General features: G+C 45.4%; 2 protein-coding genes across 2 annotated transcripts in view; one reads left to right on the top strand and one right to left on the bottom strand.

The window, feature by feature from the left end:
• LOC123775273 (putative leucine-rich repeat-containing protein DDB_G0290503) overlaps positions 1 to 17061 on the bottom strand; it is a 58746-nt gene that overhangs the window by 29785 nt on the left and 11900 nt on the right. Inside the window, 1 exon segment of the mRNA XM_045770264.2 lies at positions 13155 to 13386. Within this exon segment, the coding sequence (XP_045626220.1) occupies positions 13155 to 13386 (232 nt within the window).
• On the top strand, positions 3766 to 11089 carry LOC123775274 (hyaluronidase B). Its single transcript, XM_045770265.2, has 7 exons — positions 3766 to 4394; positions 4588 to 4735; positions 5341 to 5513; positions 6667 to 6774; positions 6918 to 7114; positions 9463 to 9604; positions 10139 to 11089. Exons 1-7 carry the CDS (start codon positions 4194 to 4196, stop codon positions 10298 to 10300), a joined length of 1131 nt encoding a protein of 376 aa, XP_045626221.1. The 5' UTR covers positions 3766 to 4193; the 3' UTR covers positions 10301 to 11089.

The raw sequence follows: 17061 nt of genomic DNA, 5'->3' as shown, positions 1-17061 counted from the left end.
TTAAAAAATAAATAATAAATACATTTTATTCAGGAAAAGTACATACAGTTGATTTACAAACATAATGTTGGATTTATAGACAGAGCTAGTACATACAATACCTAAAGCCACTAATACTCATAGCATTTCGGGCAAGGTGTGGGGGAAAAAACACAGACTAAAACTTAATAGTAATCGGGATTAGGTATAAATTGTGTTGAAAGAAGGAATAAAAAATACAAAAAGGGGGGTTAACATAGCATAAATCAGCAATTGCACATGTTGGTGAACAGCGTTGTTTAAAAAATAGCAAGACATGGGTTGACATTTAGGAGGTAAGTTAGGTTACATGGAGTTAATTAGGCAGTACTTGGTTTAACTCTTAAACTGGTTGAGAGAGGTACAGCCTTTGACATGATTCGGGAGGTCATTCCACATTCTGGGTCCCTTGATTTGTAGAGCACTTCTAGTTTGGTTACACACAGCCAAATTGAGTAACAGGAAAAGGTCTTGGACAAAAATTTGTTCCATGCTAAATGTAGAGGAATCAGCTGAGTATTCCTCAAATAAAATAAGTTGCCTCAGCTTATAAGGTAAATAAAATAAGCATTTCTCAAATAAGTAGCTGCCTCACCTCACTGCCTTACTGCTACATAGCCTTCCCGGCATGGTGCCTTCTTTTGATAATTACTTGTTCCACACCAAAATTGTATAACAGGAAGAGGTCTTGGACCCCTACTTCCCTCTCTCTTTTTTAATAATCTATATAGTCATAATTATAGCTTTAAGTATTCAATGAATAAAGTTTTTGACATTTTTACCCTTTTCCTCACCTAACATCATTTGTGCAGCATATTTTTATTTTATGTCTCACCCAGATTTAATTTCAAAATAAAACCAAACTAAATAAATTAGAAATGGGTATGTATAGCTAAGGTACACCCTTACTACTAGGTGAACAGGGGCATTTGGTGATAGTAAATGATCCCATCAGGCAGGGCTCATCACCTTCTCTCATATTTCATGTTCACCAGTGTTTATTTACTTAATAACTACTGGTATAATATCTTGCTATTATAAAACTAATTCTACTATCATCAAACACATATTTACTTCAAGTTTCAAGCAGAGAATGCATATATAACTAACACGAAGGATTACTCTTCACTAGATTCACCAGCTATAATATTTTGGTCATTTTGGTCGATCTCAGTGTTATGTAGTAGAGAAAAAATGACTTATATCCAGTTTACGTAAAGCTACGAGTGGTCGAAACCACACTTAAATCCCGAAATGAACTTACGAAGGTTTTTCCACTTAGGGTAGCTAATTGAATACGAACTTTCTTATAGAGATATAGAACAATAGACCATAGTACACTAGTTGAAGTCATTATATATTGTAAGTAGATACTGTAATTAGCATTTTCAGGTCATTTACTCTACCTGCTCTAAGGATATACGACCTCATGTAACAGCACGTTTCATAGCATGTACTCCTGTAATATCTTGGTTTAACTTTTTACGTAGCCTAACTTTTGCGGATAAAAATCGTGCACATGTGTTAAGTTCTATGTTAATAGTATAGAAATCATGCATGTGAAGTCGAGTAGCCAAGCATAAAGAGAGACTGGACTTCTCCATTTACGGGAAGCTGCAACGGACCAGAGACATCATATAGATGCCTTTGAAATCGAAAATGACCATTTAGAGAAGGACCAGATTGAGAAAAGCCTATTGCAGCACTTTAGACTTTAGCCTATAGCAGCACGCCGCGGCTTGGGGAGACTTGAGCATACATTCTGACCCAAGTCGATGGCCAGGGTTGATGTATAATGCCATAATGATGGCCAGGGTTGACGCATAAAAGTGCAGGTAGAGTAGCAGACGTTTGCTGGTGCTATGGAGATCGTCACGCAGTTGGGATTTTGTCTTATCAGTGCCAAGTCCTTGTGGAGCGTCGCATGACTCTGCTACCTTAAGTCAAACTCGTCTTCAAGGAAGAATAGTGAAGGATGAATGATGTATATCGGATAGCTTGCAGTCGAGAACCCAAGGGTGTAATGTTATAAGGGAAGTGAACTATCAGGAGAAAGCGCCTAGCCATTACGACAATATAGCCCTTGGAAGGGGTCAGCATTAAGAATTCGGGATGGGACAGGGGAAAGGAATGGTGCCCAACCACTTGGACAGTCGGGGACTGAACGCTGACCTGCATAAAACGAGACCGTCGCCCTACCGTCCAGCCCAAGTGGTCATAATTTTATATTATTTGATTTTTATTGTCATAAGATAATTCTCGCATCATAGGTTGTACTGGAATTGTTGTCAGTGCAATGAAGCATTACCTGGCCTTAAGTGTGACACAAATCCACCGGCCAAGAAGTGAAAATGTCTAGCAAGGAAACGTCTAGGGCGAAGTGAAGCAGAATAAATAGGTCGCCAAGCCCTTAGGCTTCAGGTTGAACGATGTGTTGTGTCACAACTCACCCCGAAGAAAATAATTTGCACAACAGCTGTACGCAACAACACTTGAGATGCTACAAAGAAATGAGCTCACTGAACCAGTTAACCGAAGGTCTCGTTGATGCATGGTGACCTGACTACAGCAGTAGAGGACGCCAGTCTTATTAGCGAGCCCATGAATATAGACTCGTTTGTGCTGAAAGTCAAGACGAATTAGTGACCAACGGATGTCAGCTAAGTTATAATCCCATGTGAATATTAGTTAAAATGGGATTAATTTAGTGTATAATCCAGAGTTCCGAGCACCTCACCGGAGGTGAAGTCTCCGGATTTGGGCAAGATCACAAGAGGGACGTACATAACACTAGTACTGTACACTGTATTAGGCGAGAGTGTACGGTACGATCAGTTTTGTGATCAACGGGCACTAAGCCTGCATGACACCGAGGAGTGAGGGCTGGTCGTGCTGGTCCCTTCATGATTGACTGACAATGACAATTGTCCACCACACAGTGACAATTGTCCACCACACAGTGACAACTCTCCACCACACAGTGACAACTCTCCACCACACAGTGATAACTCTCCACCACACAGTGACAACTCTCCACCACACAGTGATAACTCTCCACCACACAGTGACAACTCTCCACCACACAGTAACAACTCTCCACCACACAACAAACACAGTTTAATTATGAAATATTAAGAAGTATATTACACGGATAACACAAGGAGTCCACCAGTGTGACAGGAACTACCAGAGTTAAGCTTCCATATCGTTAAAGCAGATAATGAATCTCAAACACTTTAACACTGCAACTGTACAGTATGGACAAAATTAGAACACCCCTTCAAAATTATGTTACTGAATGCCCACTCATAAAAGATTTTAGATAATTAGGCATGAGATATCTAGTTTTGAAAATTATTGAATTTACTCGCGAATATTTGAGGATATCCTCATATTCTAGCCGACGTTTGCTAGTACAGGGCTACCTTACTCTACTCTCATCCCAAGTATGACGCATCATTCTACAAGGCGGGTATATCAAGTCACTAATATACTAGCTACTATCTCTCGACCTACTTTCTGTTATCCCTTAAAAAGATTAGAGTATCAAGCAGAATGTTGCGTACCCAAGTTTGTTAATCATTCAACAACACGGCAACCGTGCAGCAGGTGACGGGGCGGAGCGGGGAGTGGTGTGAGGGGGCGGGGCGGGGCGGGGAATGGTGTGAGGGGGCGGGGAGTGGTGTGAGGGGGGCGTGGTGGGGAATGGTGTGATGGGAGGGAGGACGGTAAGACCAATAGAGTCTTATCAGGTAGAGGCTGTGGTGCCTGGCTCTGTCACCCGATAGCTAGGGCATCAGTCTGACAGGAGCAGGGTGCGCGCGCGTGTGTGTGTGTGTGTGTGTGTGTGCTGCTGGGAATACAACCACCGGTCACACCACTACAACCCTGAGCAGCAACGTTAATTGTGACAGCAGCTACATTGCTCTCTACTACTACTGGATCAAGGCACTCCATTCTTTAATACGCCACTAGTTGGCCTACGTCTCTCCGCTGTTAACTAATCACTACTTCAACAACCTCTGCCACCAATACGAAAGCCATTTCCTCTGCTGTGATTACACTACCACTTAACCTTCCCCACAAGACGCACTCCATCAGTTTAATGTGAAACACCCCCTTAACAACCAATTCACCACCACACACACTCGGCGATAAGCTTGAAAGCCACCCTCATGGCTAACCGTCCACCGGCTACCCCTGTGGCTTGGGCGTGCTGTTTGCTAGCACTGACGGTAATCTGCCGTCTATGTGACGCACGATTCACTGTCTACTGGAACTCCCCAACGGACGCATGTCACAAGTTCGGTGTCTACGTCGACGCCGCTGCCTTCGGTATCGTTCAGAACACCGATGACAAGTTCTATGGAGACAAGGTGAGTACGAGGATGGTGTGATGTGTTGAGTTAGGCATGTACATTTGTCCGGGAAACGTCAACATTATGGTGCTTGTAATTTCACTAATGCCCCGGAATTTTGACGCTCAAAGGCGTATATGTAGTGCATTAAGTGTGAGGACAGGTTGTTTACATCTTTCTCTTCCCCTGATCGTGCTCTCCGCGGTCCCAGGCGACGATATTCTACAACCCTGGGGCATTCCCCTGGTTGAACGGGACCGTGCCGGTGAACGGCGGCATTCCTCAGAACGGCAACCTGTCCCATCATGTTCAAGCCTTCGCTGATAAGGTCCGCCATCAAATGCAACCTAACTTCTCAGGCGAGTCCAGTAGTCCTAGACATCCTCAATGTCACTTTCTTCCCCCCCACGGTCTGGTGTAGTTGATTGAACTTATCGTGATTAATTGTGTATCTGTGTATGGAAGTCAGTCTTCATTACCTCTCTTTCTTAGCTGGCTACTTGTTCTCGCAATCTGTATACATAAAGTTCTTCCTGGTGTTCTTCTGACTCGTTTAGGTGTTAATTTGCCATTTCTCGTTAGGGGCGACGGCTACAATGTATCTTTTGTATCCGTTTTCCCTTGTATCCGTTTTCCCCTCACCTTGCTCACCCTCCTCATCTTCCCCTCCTTATCTTCCTCACCCTCCTCATCTTCCTCGCCCTCCTCATCTCCATCACCATCTAAACAGGATGATAGGCTGATATGTATATTATGAGAGTCACCCATGCCACACCGTTTTCCTTTACCACAAAAGGTGACAGATCAATCCAGTATTCAGTAATATGTGTTTTAATTACATATATTAAGTAAAACAGACCACTTAGACACATATAATATTCATATGTGATAATATACACCCAACAGAGATGAGAGAGAGCGTGCGGATGTACACCTATGATAACCACCATCCATTGTAATGCAGGCGTAGCGGTGCTGGACTTCGAGTCGTACTACCCGAGCCTGGATATGAGTGTGCCGGAGTACCGCAAGGCGTCCAGAGAGTGGGTCCTCGATCAATTTCCACTTCTCCCTCCATCCGAGGTCGAACAACTCGCAGAGGAGACCTTCAACGCCTCCGCCAGGGACTACTTCGAGGTGGGTGCATGGACGCTCCCCGGAGATGAAAAGTAGAGGGTGTCGGTTCACTTATTGAATCTTTTCGATCTTATTGAAATCTCATTGACTCTTATGGACGGATCTTATTGACACTTTTAAAATGCTGAATAATTTGGAGGATGTTGGTCCGGAAAATTTCTTCAAAATGTCAGATGTAACACAAACAAGGAGCAACGGTTTCAAGCTCAACAAGGTTAGCAACCTGTCCTCTTACAAATAACGTCTGAATTTGGCCGTTTGTCCCAATCCGTTTTCACCCACAGGGTTTTAAACCCATGGAACCGCCTACCCACCGAAGCCATAAATGCCAAAATTCTGTTAACTTTTAAATACAACGGGAAAAGATCATCAAGGCAAATGGGGGACCTTCGACAAGCCGCCGGATTCGTGTCCTCGTCAAGGCAACTAGTGTTAGTGGCTCTCAGGTAAACTCAGGTAAACTTTCGTACCAATTGGTTTGGTGTTGGGTTAATGGTCTATCAACCTCTGAAGGGATAAGGCTATGACGCTGAAGCCTACGGACCAATCTTTAGGACAATGTGCAGGTCTAAGGTAAACCCTCAGTGTATACCCACCGGAAAGTAGAGTATACCTCTCATGAGTATATATATCCCTATTACCATTGAGTATGCTACTGATGTCTATTTTATAAAGTTTACAGGGTTTGAGACTGGCTGTTTGATCAGGTGGCTAGTGAGTAGAATGTGTGTAGCATACATACGCAATTATGCCTTATGAAAAGCAGTAATAATAAATGTTACTCTTATCAAGAGAGAGAGAGCGGGATGGGGGGAGAGGTTGTAGGGAGGGGGGGAAGGAGAAGATCAGAAACCTCTCAAGACTGGGGTTCCCAGGTCACTAGTTTTTCTCCCTCACTGTACAGTCATGATAAGGGCCACTGCTACAGTGGTCTTTTGTTGCATAATGAAATCACAATATCGTGATTGATTGTTTCAGAGCAGTTCGATTGACTCAACTAAACGCGTACATAAAAGTATGATTCAGAATGTTGTGTGAAGAGACTATACTTGTTGCCCTGCTTCAAGTTCAAGTATGTTTATTGAGACAAGAAAAAAATATGCATTTCAAAGGGATAGAGTAGCTTAGGCTATTTCTACCTTCCCTCCCACAGGCGCTGCTGTGGACGGGTCGCGCGCTGCGGCCGGATGCCCTCTGGGGCTACTACCACTACCCCTACTGTCACAACTATGGCCCTGGTGTTGGCGACTGCAAGCCTCTGGTCAGTACACGATACTCTTCTTGTTATTGGCTAGTCACAGTCACCGCAACAACGCCCACACACAACAGTGTCATACAAATCATATTGGATAAAAACAAGTAATTTTTCAGTGTGAAGCATCATCTCTCTCTCTTATAATGCAGGTGATGGAGGTGAACAACGAGACGCAGTGGTTGATAGAGATGAGCACAGCGCTTTACCCGAGCATCTACATCTTCAAGGACAGTGGCTGGGACCCCGCCACGCGGCGCCTCAACACTCGCGGACGCCTCCTTGAAGCCATCCGCATGCGGCAGCGAGCTGGGGTCAACATCCCCATCCTCCCTTACTTCTGGTACAGGTGAGGGACCTCTCGCCTTCAGTGACTACGGGGAAGTGAGGTCTAGCTCTCTATGCCCCGGCTCTACTAGCTTTCTGGGACCCGTTGCGTTAAAGCCTAACTAATCTAACGTTCCAATTCTTTGTCGAATCTGGAACAGTTGTATTTGTCTTCTGACTGTTATAGAGCTTCTTGGCTGCCTTTCATCATATCAGCTCGCCTGAGAGCCACACAACATTCTACACGTCGTCTACAGTCGTACTGAAATAACTACAGTCATATTTAGGAAGATAATTGGTTTGTGTTGAATTTTCACTATTTATTTAGAGTTTTCTATTAGTTGGGCCACACTATTATAAACTTGGGCTGGACGGTAGAGCGACGTGCAGGTCGGCATTCAGTCCCCGACCGTCCAAGTGGTTCACGCACATCTCCTGTGCCAGGTGAGTACGACGGGCTCACCATACCCCGTGCTGCTTGGAACTTTTTATTCCCAGTAGCTGAATCTAAAACAACAATAGCCAAGCGGTTGGCACCATTCCTTTTCCCCCGTCCCATCCCAAATCCTTATCCCGACCCCCTTGCTATAGATTAAGCTACTGGGAACAAAAAGTTCCAAGTAGCACGGGCTATGGTGAGCCCGTAGTGACTCATGCCTCTTAGTTCTGGGACTAGCCAAGTGGCATACCTCTGAACTTTTTCCAGCTTCGTCTTGTGCTTGACAAGGTACGGGCTCCATGCTGGGGCTGCATACTCCATGACTGGTCTTACATACGTGGTATACAAGGTTCTGAAGGATTCAGAACGTTGTGTGTGTTGATCTGCCTTCGATATATGTATAGGGGTGGGTGGGAGTGATGTTCTGATGTATCTATGTCATCGGGAAAGGAAGTTCAGCTCTTGGGCCCGCCTCTTATCTGTCACGTACCTGGTGCAGTTATTTCTCTTGACTCTGTAGTGCTTTATCGTATCTGCTCTTGAAGGTGACAGATAGCAGAGAGGCGGCGCTCACCACCACACCTGGTGCATTCCGCTTGTCTACATCCCTCACTGCACAGAGGAAGCTTTCTATGTCTCTCCCACTTCTCTCTGTCTTCCCCCATTCATTTGTCGTTCCAATTTCACATTTTGCTCATCGTTCCTTCATTTGAAATAGAAGGCGTCCCTGACCACGTCGTCTATCATCCCTCCTAAGATATCTTGTACATAATGATCATGTCTCCGATGACCTTTCTCCTCTCTGATGTTGTTAGGTTCACTCTGTCTTCATAGCTTAGTTATAATATATCTAATACTGATCTTGTAGCAAATGTACAGACTTAACTTGTCAAGATTCTTGCGCTTCTTGCCCTAAACGCTGTGCGTATTAGTGGCTTTAGGTATTATATGTACTAGCTCCATCTAGAAAGCCAACATTATATTTGTAACTCATCTTGTATGTATGTACTCTTACCTGAATATAAAAAAAAATTGTTTTACGAGGCAGGAGTTCCAGGTTGTCTCTCCCTCACTCTAGGACTGGTGTTATACGGACTCTCCACAGTGCTTTGAAGGATTTCTTGTTTAGTTACTTGAAGAACATCTATTCTTTTGCCAGCCTTGAGCAATTAATCTCTTGATGTAGTTTTGTTCACGCAGATGTGGAGCATTAAAGTTAGTGCATTAAATAGTGCATGGAGCATTAAAGTTAAACATATTGAGCTTAGTGTTAACATATTGAGCTTAGTGTTAACATATTGAGCTTAGTGTTAACATATTGAGCTTAGTGTTAACATATTGAGCTTAGTGTTAACATATTAAGCTTAGTGTTAACATATTAAACTTAGTGTTAAACACGGACCAGTTTTCTGTATCTATTTGTGTAGATACTTGCTAATAAATAGATAATAATAGATAGTAGATAAGTATCTACTTGTGTAGATACTTGCTTTTTATATTGTTTACTTCTGCTTGATTCCTTTCTTCTCTGGTCCTTCTCATTACCTTACATTTGCTGGGATTGAACTCTGGCAATACTTATTTTTTTTATGTACAATCTTGCAGGGTTGTCTAGACCCTTTTCTCGTTGCTTGAAATTATCTTTGTCTTCATTCTTCACCAGTTTTGTGTGTCGTCTATAGATCGTCGTGCAGGATGTGTTCAGCTAGTTGTGTTTGCGGGGGTTGAGCTTTGCTCTTTCGGCCCGCCTCTCAACTGTCAATCAACTGTTTACTAACTACTTTTTTTTCCACACCACACACACACACACACACACACACACACACACACACACACACACCCACACACACACCCACACACCAGGAAGCAGCCCGTAACAGCTGACTAACTCCCAGGTACCTATTTACTGAAGTGTTTACCATTGACCACAGGTACCACGACTCCCCCAGCCTCCTCCTGCCCGTGGACGTGGTCAACACTCTGGGCTTCACCCGGGTGCTGGGCTTGGAGGGCGCCGTTGTCTGGGGCTCCAGCGACGACGTCAGATCCGAGGACCAGTGCCTGGCACTCAAGGTGACTTCCTCATGTACACCCTCCTCTGTCGAGACCCGCCCAAGACCAAAAGTCTTGGGCGGGTCTCAACTCACAGTCTCCGTGGTGTAGTAGTAAGACACTCGCCTGGCGTTCCGCGAGCGCTATGTCATGGGTTCGTATCCTGGCCGGGGAGGATTTACTGGGCGCAATTCCTTAATTGTAGCCTCTGTTTAACGCAACAGTAAAATGTGTACTTGGATGAAAAAACGATTCTTCGCGGCAGGGGATCGTATTCCAGGGACCTGCCCGAAACGCTATGCGTACTAGTGGCTGTACAAGAATGTAACAACTCTTGTATATATCTCAAAAAAAAAAAAAAGCTATCCGGAGTACATTCACATTTGTAAACTACATTATTTAACTGTTGATTTATGTATAAGTTAACAGATCGCTGGAGTCTTTGAAGCGTAGGATAGACATATGTTATGGAGCTGCCTCCTTTAGGCTAATATATACCTCCTTGGGCTTCTTCGGTGTGTTTTTATTCATTTTTTTATTATTTTCTTGGTGCAGGCGTATGTGGAGGGCCAGCTGGGGCCGCTGGTGAAGTACCTCGACAGTCTTCCCACGGCTGCCCTTCGCACCATCATCAACTCCAAGAGACTGCTCAAGAGAGTGGTTAAGAAAGCTCTCAGGAAGGACAAGTGGCCACTAGCATTCACCAGGCGTCACTGACTGCCTCCTTCACTTTTTCACTGACTGACTCACTGACTCACTGACTGACTTTCTCACTGACTGACTTTCTCACTGACTGACTTTCTCACTGACTGACTTTCTCACTGACTGACTTTCTCACTGACTCCTTCACTTTCTCACTGACTGACTGACCGACCTATCAATTCAACCTCGCTGACATATACACTCAGACTCACAGACGGGGCTGACTGACTGACTGACTGGTTGACTGACTCACTGATATAGTCAACAGTATTATTAAGTCTGACTGTGAGCCAGTTACAAACCTCCCAATCACAACCCGGCCAGAGTCATCACCACAGACCCCTCCCAGTGCCAATCACCACGAGTCCCAAGTCCACATTACTGATCTTAATTACTTGAAACAAATCCAAGAATTTCCAATCAGGGCACAAAAGGTGGCTACTGTCTCACAGGAAGTAATTTGGCTGCAGCAGTCGGCTCACAACCGGTTAGACCCGAGTTGGAGTTCCGGACACAGCGAGACGTCTGGACACCTTTCCTTACACCTGATGCCTCTGTTCACCTAGCAGTTAACTCCCATCATGCCGTATCTCTTTGACTGTTGTCAAAACCTTGGCCAATAAATCCATGGAATTTGTTGACTCTGTGGTCAATACCGTAAAAAAAATAATCATGGTGTTAGGTGTGTAAGTTTTTTAACTACAATAAAATCTGTATTTGCTTTTATGCAACTAAAGTGTTGATGGACAATACACAACGCGTGTATTGTCCTCTAACAATGGGCAATATAGACTCTTCACTAACTGGCTGTTGTTATTATTTAACCCGTCCTCAGGCACACGCTGCCTTAGCGGACCAGGCACACGCTGCCTTAGCGAACCAGGCACACGCTGCCTGGACCATTGTAGACTACATAATGGTCCAGGACGGACCGAAACGTCGTCGTCTCGTCATTTTCTGAACTGTGATTTGGACATCCCATGACATCACCTTTGAGACTTTTAAAACATCTATTTTCTAGCACAACCTAAGCCAAGTCTCTAGGTGCTCCAATGGTGCAGTCCGTCCTCCTAAGGTTCCCAACGCCAAGAAAACGGTCAATTTATAGCGAGGACCCAAAACAGAAAACGGGACAGTACGTCACTTTCGCCAGCCGCTTCCATTTTCTAGTACGACAATTTTTTTTTGCCTTAGGTAACGCATACGGTCGAAAAGCGACGTTCTTTGTAAGAGGACAGGTGGCGGCCGCCGGCAACCTGTCCCACCAAGCCTCGGGGTGGGGGGGAGGGAGGGAGGGAGGGAGGGATCACCTAGTTATTGCAATACTTAAGACAGAGAGCAACAATATTATACCATTAAAAGATGCTGACAGTACTTACAGAAAGAAGTTATATATATATTGTGGTGAAATCTAAATTGATCGAGAAATAGAGACATTTCCAGTACACAAATGCCCAGCACATCTGACCTGTCTGAAGTAATTATGAGGAGAAAGCCCAGTACATCTGACCTGTCTGAAGTAATTATGAGGAGAAAGCCCAGTACATCTGACCTGTCTGAAGTAATTATGAGGAGAAAGCCCAGTACATCTGACCTGTCTGAAGTAATTATGAGGAGAAAGCCCAGTACATCTGATCTGTCTGAAGTAATTATGAGGAGAAAGCCCAGTACATCTGACCTGTCTGAAGTAATTATGAGGAGAATGCCCAGCACATCTGACCTGTCTGAAGTAATTATGAGGAGAAAGCCCAGTACATCTGACCTGTCTGAAGTAATTATGAGGAGAAAGCCCAGTACATCTGACCTGTCTGAAGTAATTATGAGGAGAAAGCCCAGTACATCTGACCTGTCTGAAGTAATTATGAGGAGAAAGCCCAGTACATCTGACCTGTCTGAAGTAATTATGAGGAGAAAGCCCAGCACATCTGACCTGTCTGAAGTAATTATGAGGAGAAAGCCCAGTACATCTGACCTGTCTGAAGTAATTATGAGGAGAAAGCCCAGTACATCTGACCTGTCTGAAGTAATTATGAGGAGAAAGCCCAGTACATCTGACCTGTCTGAAGTAATTATGAGGAGAAAGCCCAGTACATCTGACCTGTCTGAAGTAATTATGAGGAGAAAGCCCAGTACATCTGACCTGTCTGAATTAATTATGAGGAGAAAGCCCAGTACATCTGACCTGTCTGAAGTAATTATGAGGAGAAAGCCCAGTACATCTGACCTGTCTGAAGTAATTATGAGTAAAAGCGTACAGCTAATATGGTTGTACAACACTTGGACGGGATACGACAATAGGGTGACTTATCAGAGCCATTCTTTCATTTACTAATTAAATAATAGACTAAAAAAAAACTAGTACCTTCCGCTCACATGAACACAAGGAAATCAATTTCCCGGAAACGTTCCAATTTTCTGTTATATAGGAACGAGAAATAACAGAGGAAAAATAGCATACACGTGTTATTTCCCTCTTCATCCCCATCAAAAAACGGTTGACAAACGTACGAATACACGAAGCTATTTCAAGCTCAAGTTCAAGTATGTTTATTGAGACAAGAAAGAAATACATCTCAAAGGGATAGAGTAGCTTAGGCTATTTCTGCCCCCGCAGCTATTTCAATTGGCAGTCATAAACAACCTAACTACCATAACAGGCTTCCTACCATACTACTTGTGTAAAGGAGGAAATGTATATGTTTATCTCTCAGAATGTTCGGTAATATGTTTATTGTTTGTGATGTGTGTCTATGTATGTATTAACACGATGTACTGAACGGCGTGAGAATAGCTTGAGCTACCTCATCCCTTTGTGTGTATTTTACCCAAATAAACTTATTTCAATTTCAACCATAACAGGCCTACTCACCGTTATGATGAGGGCCTCGGTGGAGATCAGTCTCTCCTCCACGGTGGCCAGCTGCCTGGCGAGGGCCTGCATGTTCTTCTCCGTGAGGTCGTGGTCCGAGGCCAGGCTCACCAGCGTCTTCTTGGAGAAGTCGGCCACCTGGGCCTCTCTAGCCTCGTGTCTGTTCAGTTTGTTGGTTACGTCCTTAATGCTCTTCTCCAGGGTCAAGATGGCGTCCCGGATGTCCAAATGTCTGTGGAGGAGGACAGCAGTTACTTGGAGAAGGAGGAAGAGGGAGTTTTCCGAAGAGAGGAGGGGCAAGGTGTTACTAGGGAGGGGTAACTTAGGGGAAAGTTAGACACTCCTTAGTTCACTCAATTTCCCCCTCCGTAAAAAATGTAGTGGTTTAGTCTAATGAAAAGCGTCAAAACCTAGGCTACCCACCGCAGCCGGATCTCTCCAGTGTTCAAAAACGTCACTAAATTGATGTACTAATTTGCCCGAACCAAACTTAACCGAGCCCCCCTCCCCACCCAAGTAGTAGAAAACGGGACATCACGACAATTTTGCGAGCCGCTGTGGTTTTAAGTACACCAGTTTTTGGCCGTAGGATATTTATACGTCAAAATATGATGTACTATGGGAGAGGTCGGGGGGTTGCCATCAGTCACCAAGGTCTTCAACACCAAGATAAATACCACTCCAACTCAATATTTCAGCTGGCAGAGGTCCCAACCGCCCCGGAAAAATATTAAGTACGTACAGTATACACATGTATACACATAAAATTACACGTATGTGTGTGTATGTGTATTACTATGTGTGCCTGTAGAATCAAGATGTTAGCTCTTGGATCCCACCTTTCTAACCGTTTGTTGTCTAATGTACTGATTCGACCCCGACCTGGTTTTCCTGTATCTTAGTACACACACACACACACACACACACACACACACACACACACACACACACACACACACACACACACACACACACACACACACACACACACCCACACAGTTGAACTGAACTGTCACAGGTGAACTGAACTGTCACAGGGGAACTCAACTGTGACAGGTGAGAGACGGGACCAAAGAGACAGAGCTCAACCCCCGCAAACACAACTAGGTAAGTACACACACACACACATCCCCCAAGATACAGCCCGGAGCAGCTGTCTATTTCCCAGGTACTTATTTAGCGTTAGGTAAAGAGGGCATCAGTTCTGTCCATTTGTGTCTGCCACGGCGAGAAGTGCAACGGTGGGTATTTGTCTGAAAACTACTTGATGCCTGAAATATTCTCCCCCTCCCCCCAAGCACCTGTCCTCAATTTTCCTCCCCGCTGTTCGTTCTCTCCTCTCCCCCCCCCCTTGGTAGGTAGAAGGAAAAGCAAATGAAAAAAAAATTATAGACCAATAGCTCTAACTTCACACATCATTAAAAACCTTTGAAAGAGTGCTAAAAAGATTACAAATCACGTGAACTCACAACATCTACATAACCCTGGACAAGCACGGGTTCAGAACAGGGCGCTCCTGCCTCTCACAGTTGCTAGATCACTATGACATGGTCTTAGGTGCCATGGAAGAAAAACAGAATCTAGATGTAATATACACAAGACTTTTGCAAAAGCTTTCGACAAATGTGACCTTGGTGTTAATGCGCACAAACTGCGTTACTGGCAAAGTAGGGAGATGAATCTTCACATAAGGTAGCCCCTCCCTCCCTGAACACCACTCACCACCTCTCCGAGCATCCACATTCCTGTCACTTCCCCTCTCCCCTTCCCTCTCTCCACCTCTAGCCTAGCCACCACCTCAAGCCTAGCCACCACCTCTAGCCTAGCCACCACCTCTAGCCTAGCCACCACCTCAAGCCTAGCCACCACCTCTAGCCTAGCCACCACCTCAAGCCTAGCCACCACCTCTAGCCTAGCCACCACCTCAAGCCTAGCCACCACCTCAAGCCTAGCCACCACCTCTAGCCTAGCCACCACCTCTAGCCTAGCCACCACCTCCAGCCTAGCCACCACCTCCAGCCTAGCCACCACCTCCAGCTTAGCCACCACCTCTAGCCTAGCCACCACCTCCAGCCTAGCCAGTACATCACATACTCCTTGATACATCACCGGCGTAACCCACTTTACCGCATGAGCAATGGCAGTCAGAATATCAGATTCATTTTCTCAACAATCTGGATGCCAAAAATGGCGTGTAAAATGTTGCCAAGATGAACACAGATTTACGAAAGCCAAGATGGTCCAAAGAGCTAAAGCTCAGCCCCCGTAAGCACAACTAGGTGGGCCCGTAGTCACAAGGGCAACAACCTACGAGATATTGTCCATAAGCCCAGCACCACAAGGCCCTGAATCCAATTATCCCGGTGAACTGTGAGGCTGCCTTGTTGAACCGAACCGTTCCATGCAGTAGGGGGCGAGAGTAGCTTGAGCTACCTAATCTTTGTGTGTGTGTATTTACACCTCAAACTTATTTGAATTGAATTTGTTCCACGCAGGACTGCCGGGATGTCTGACGGCCGCTGGGTCCCCAGTAGCTCGGGTATTGACAATTAAAAGCATTTACGCCTTTCTTATATTTATTTTGGAGCACATTAATTACTACAAGAGACGAGTAGGGTCTATGACCTGATAAAAGTATGCACCCCTCTACGTCATCGCTACTCTGTAAACAAGAATGTATATACACACACTGAGTGTCCTCGCCGAGGCCACTGGAGTGTTAGTGGCCGTCAGGTAAATCCAGGGGAAATACAAATCAAACCTAACCTATCCTAATCCAACCTAACGAAATAAAAAGAAAACTTTGTGATTAATACAGTGTGCGCACTGAAGTGTGACGTCACTCTGACGTCAATGTGTTCCCGCTGGTGCAGCTTTCAGAGCTTATACAATACCTGAATGAACCCTTAACGCAGCTTTCAATCAGCATTAAAAATACATCAAAGTGATCTTCAATTTATACAATTAGAACAAGACAAATTAAAAATAATTAGATTATGTACATTTAATGTTTGTTTTAAATGAATGATAACATTTTACATTACCGCCCACAGGATGGGTGTGGGGTCCACTACCGCCCACAGGATGGGTGTGGTGTCCACTACCACCCACAGGATGGGTGTGGGGTCCACTACCACCCACAGGATGGGTGTGGGGTCCACTACCACCCAAAGGATGGGTGGGAGGTTCACACACAGGATGGGTGGGGGGTCCACTACCACCCACAGGATGGGTGTGGGGTCCACTACCACCCAAAGGATGGGTGGGAGGTTCACACACAGGATGGGTGAGGGGTCCACTACCACCCACAGGATGGGTTTGGGGGTCCACTACCACCCACAGGATGGGTGTGGGGGTTCACTACCACCCACAGGATGCGTATGGGGGTCCACTACCACCCACAGGATGGGTGTGGGGGGTCCACTACCACCCACAGGATGCGTGTGGGGGTCCACTACCACCCACAGGATGGGTGTGGGGGTCCACTACCACCCACAGGATGCGTATGGGGGTCCACTACCACCCACAGGAAGGGAGTGGGGTTCCACTACCACCCACAGGATGGGTGTGGGGGTCCACTACCACCCACAGGAAGGGAGAGGGGGTCCACTACCACCCACAAGAAGGGAGTGGGGGTCCACTACCACCCACAGGATGGGTGTGGGGGTCCACTACCACCCACAAGAAGGGAGTGGGGGTCCACTACCACCCACAGGATGGGTGTGGGGGTCCACTACCACCCACAAGAAGGGAGTGGGGGTCCACTACCACCCACAGGATGGGTGTGGGGGTCCACTACCACCCACAAGAAGGGTGTGGGGGTCCACTACCACCCACAGGATGATACGGGGTGCAAAATAAATGAAAAAACTAAACTAAACTAGAACGAAGAGAGGCATGACTGAAG

Source organism: Procambarus clarkii, chromosome 70, assembly GCF_040958095.1.
Source record: "Procambarus clarkii isolate CNS0578487 chromosome 70, FALCON_Pclarkii_2.0, whole genome shotgun sequence".
Taxonomy (NCBI): Eukaryota; Metazoa; Arthropoda; class Malacostraca; order Decapoda; family Cambaridae; genus Procambarus; species Procambarus clarkii.
Note: the sequence above shows the minus strand (reverse complement) of the source record. Positions and strands in the feature narration are given on the sequence as shown.

What these genes read in the sequence shown, in the direction of transcription:
- LOC123775274 (XM_045770265.2), top strand. Translation starts at nt 4,194, where the DNA reads ATGGCTAACCGTCCACCGGCTACCCCTGTGGCTTGGGCGTGCTGTTTG. An exon ending in CCGCCAGGGACTACTTCGAG is followed by an intron (nt 5,514 to 6,666) that starts GTGGGTGCATGG and finishes TCCCTCCCACAG; the next exon opens with GCGCTGCTGTGGACGGGTCG. An exon ending in TTGGCGACTGCAAGCCTCTG is followed by an intron (nt 6,775 to 6,917) that starts GTCAGTACACGA and finishes CTTATAATGCAG; the next exon opens with GTGATGGAGGTGAACAACGA.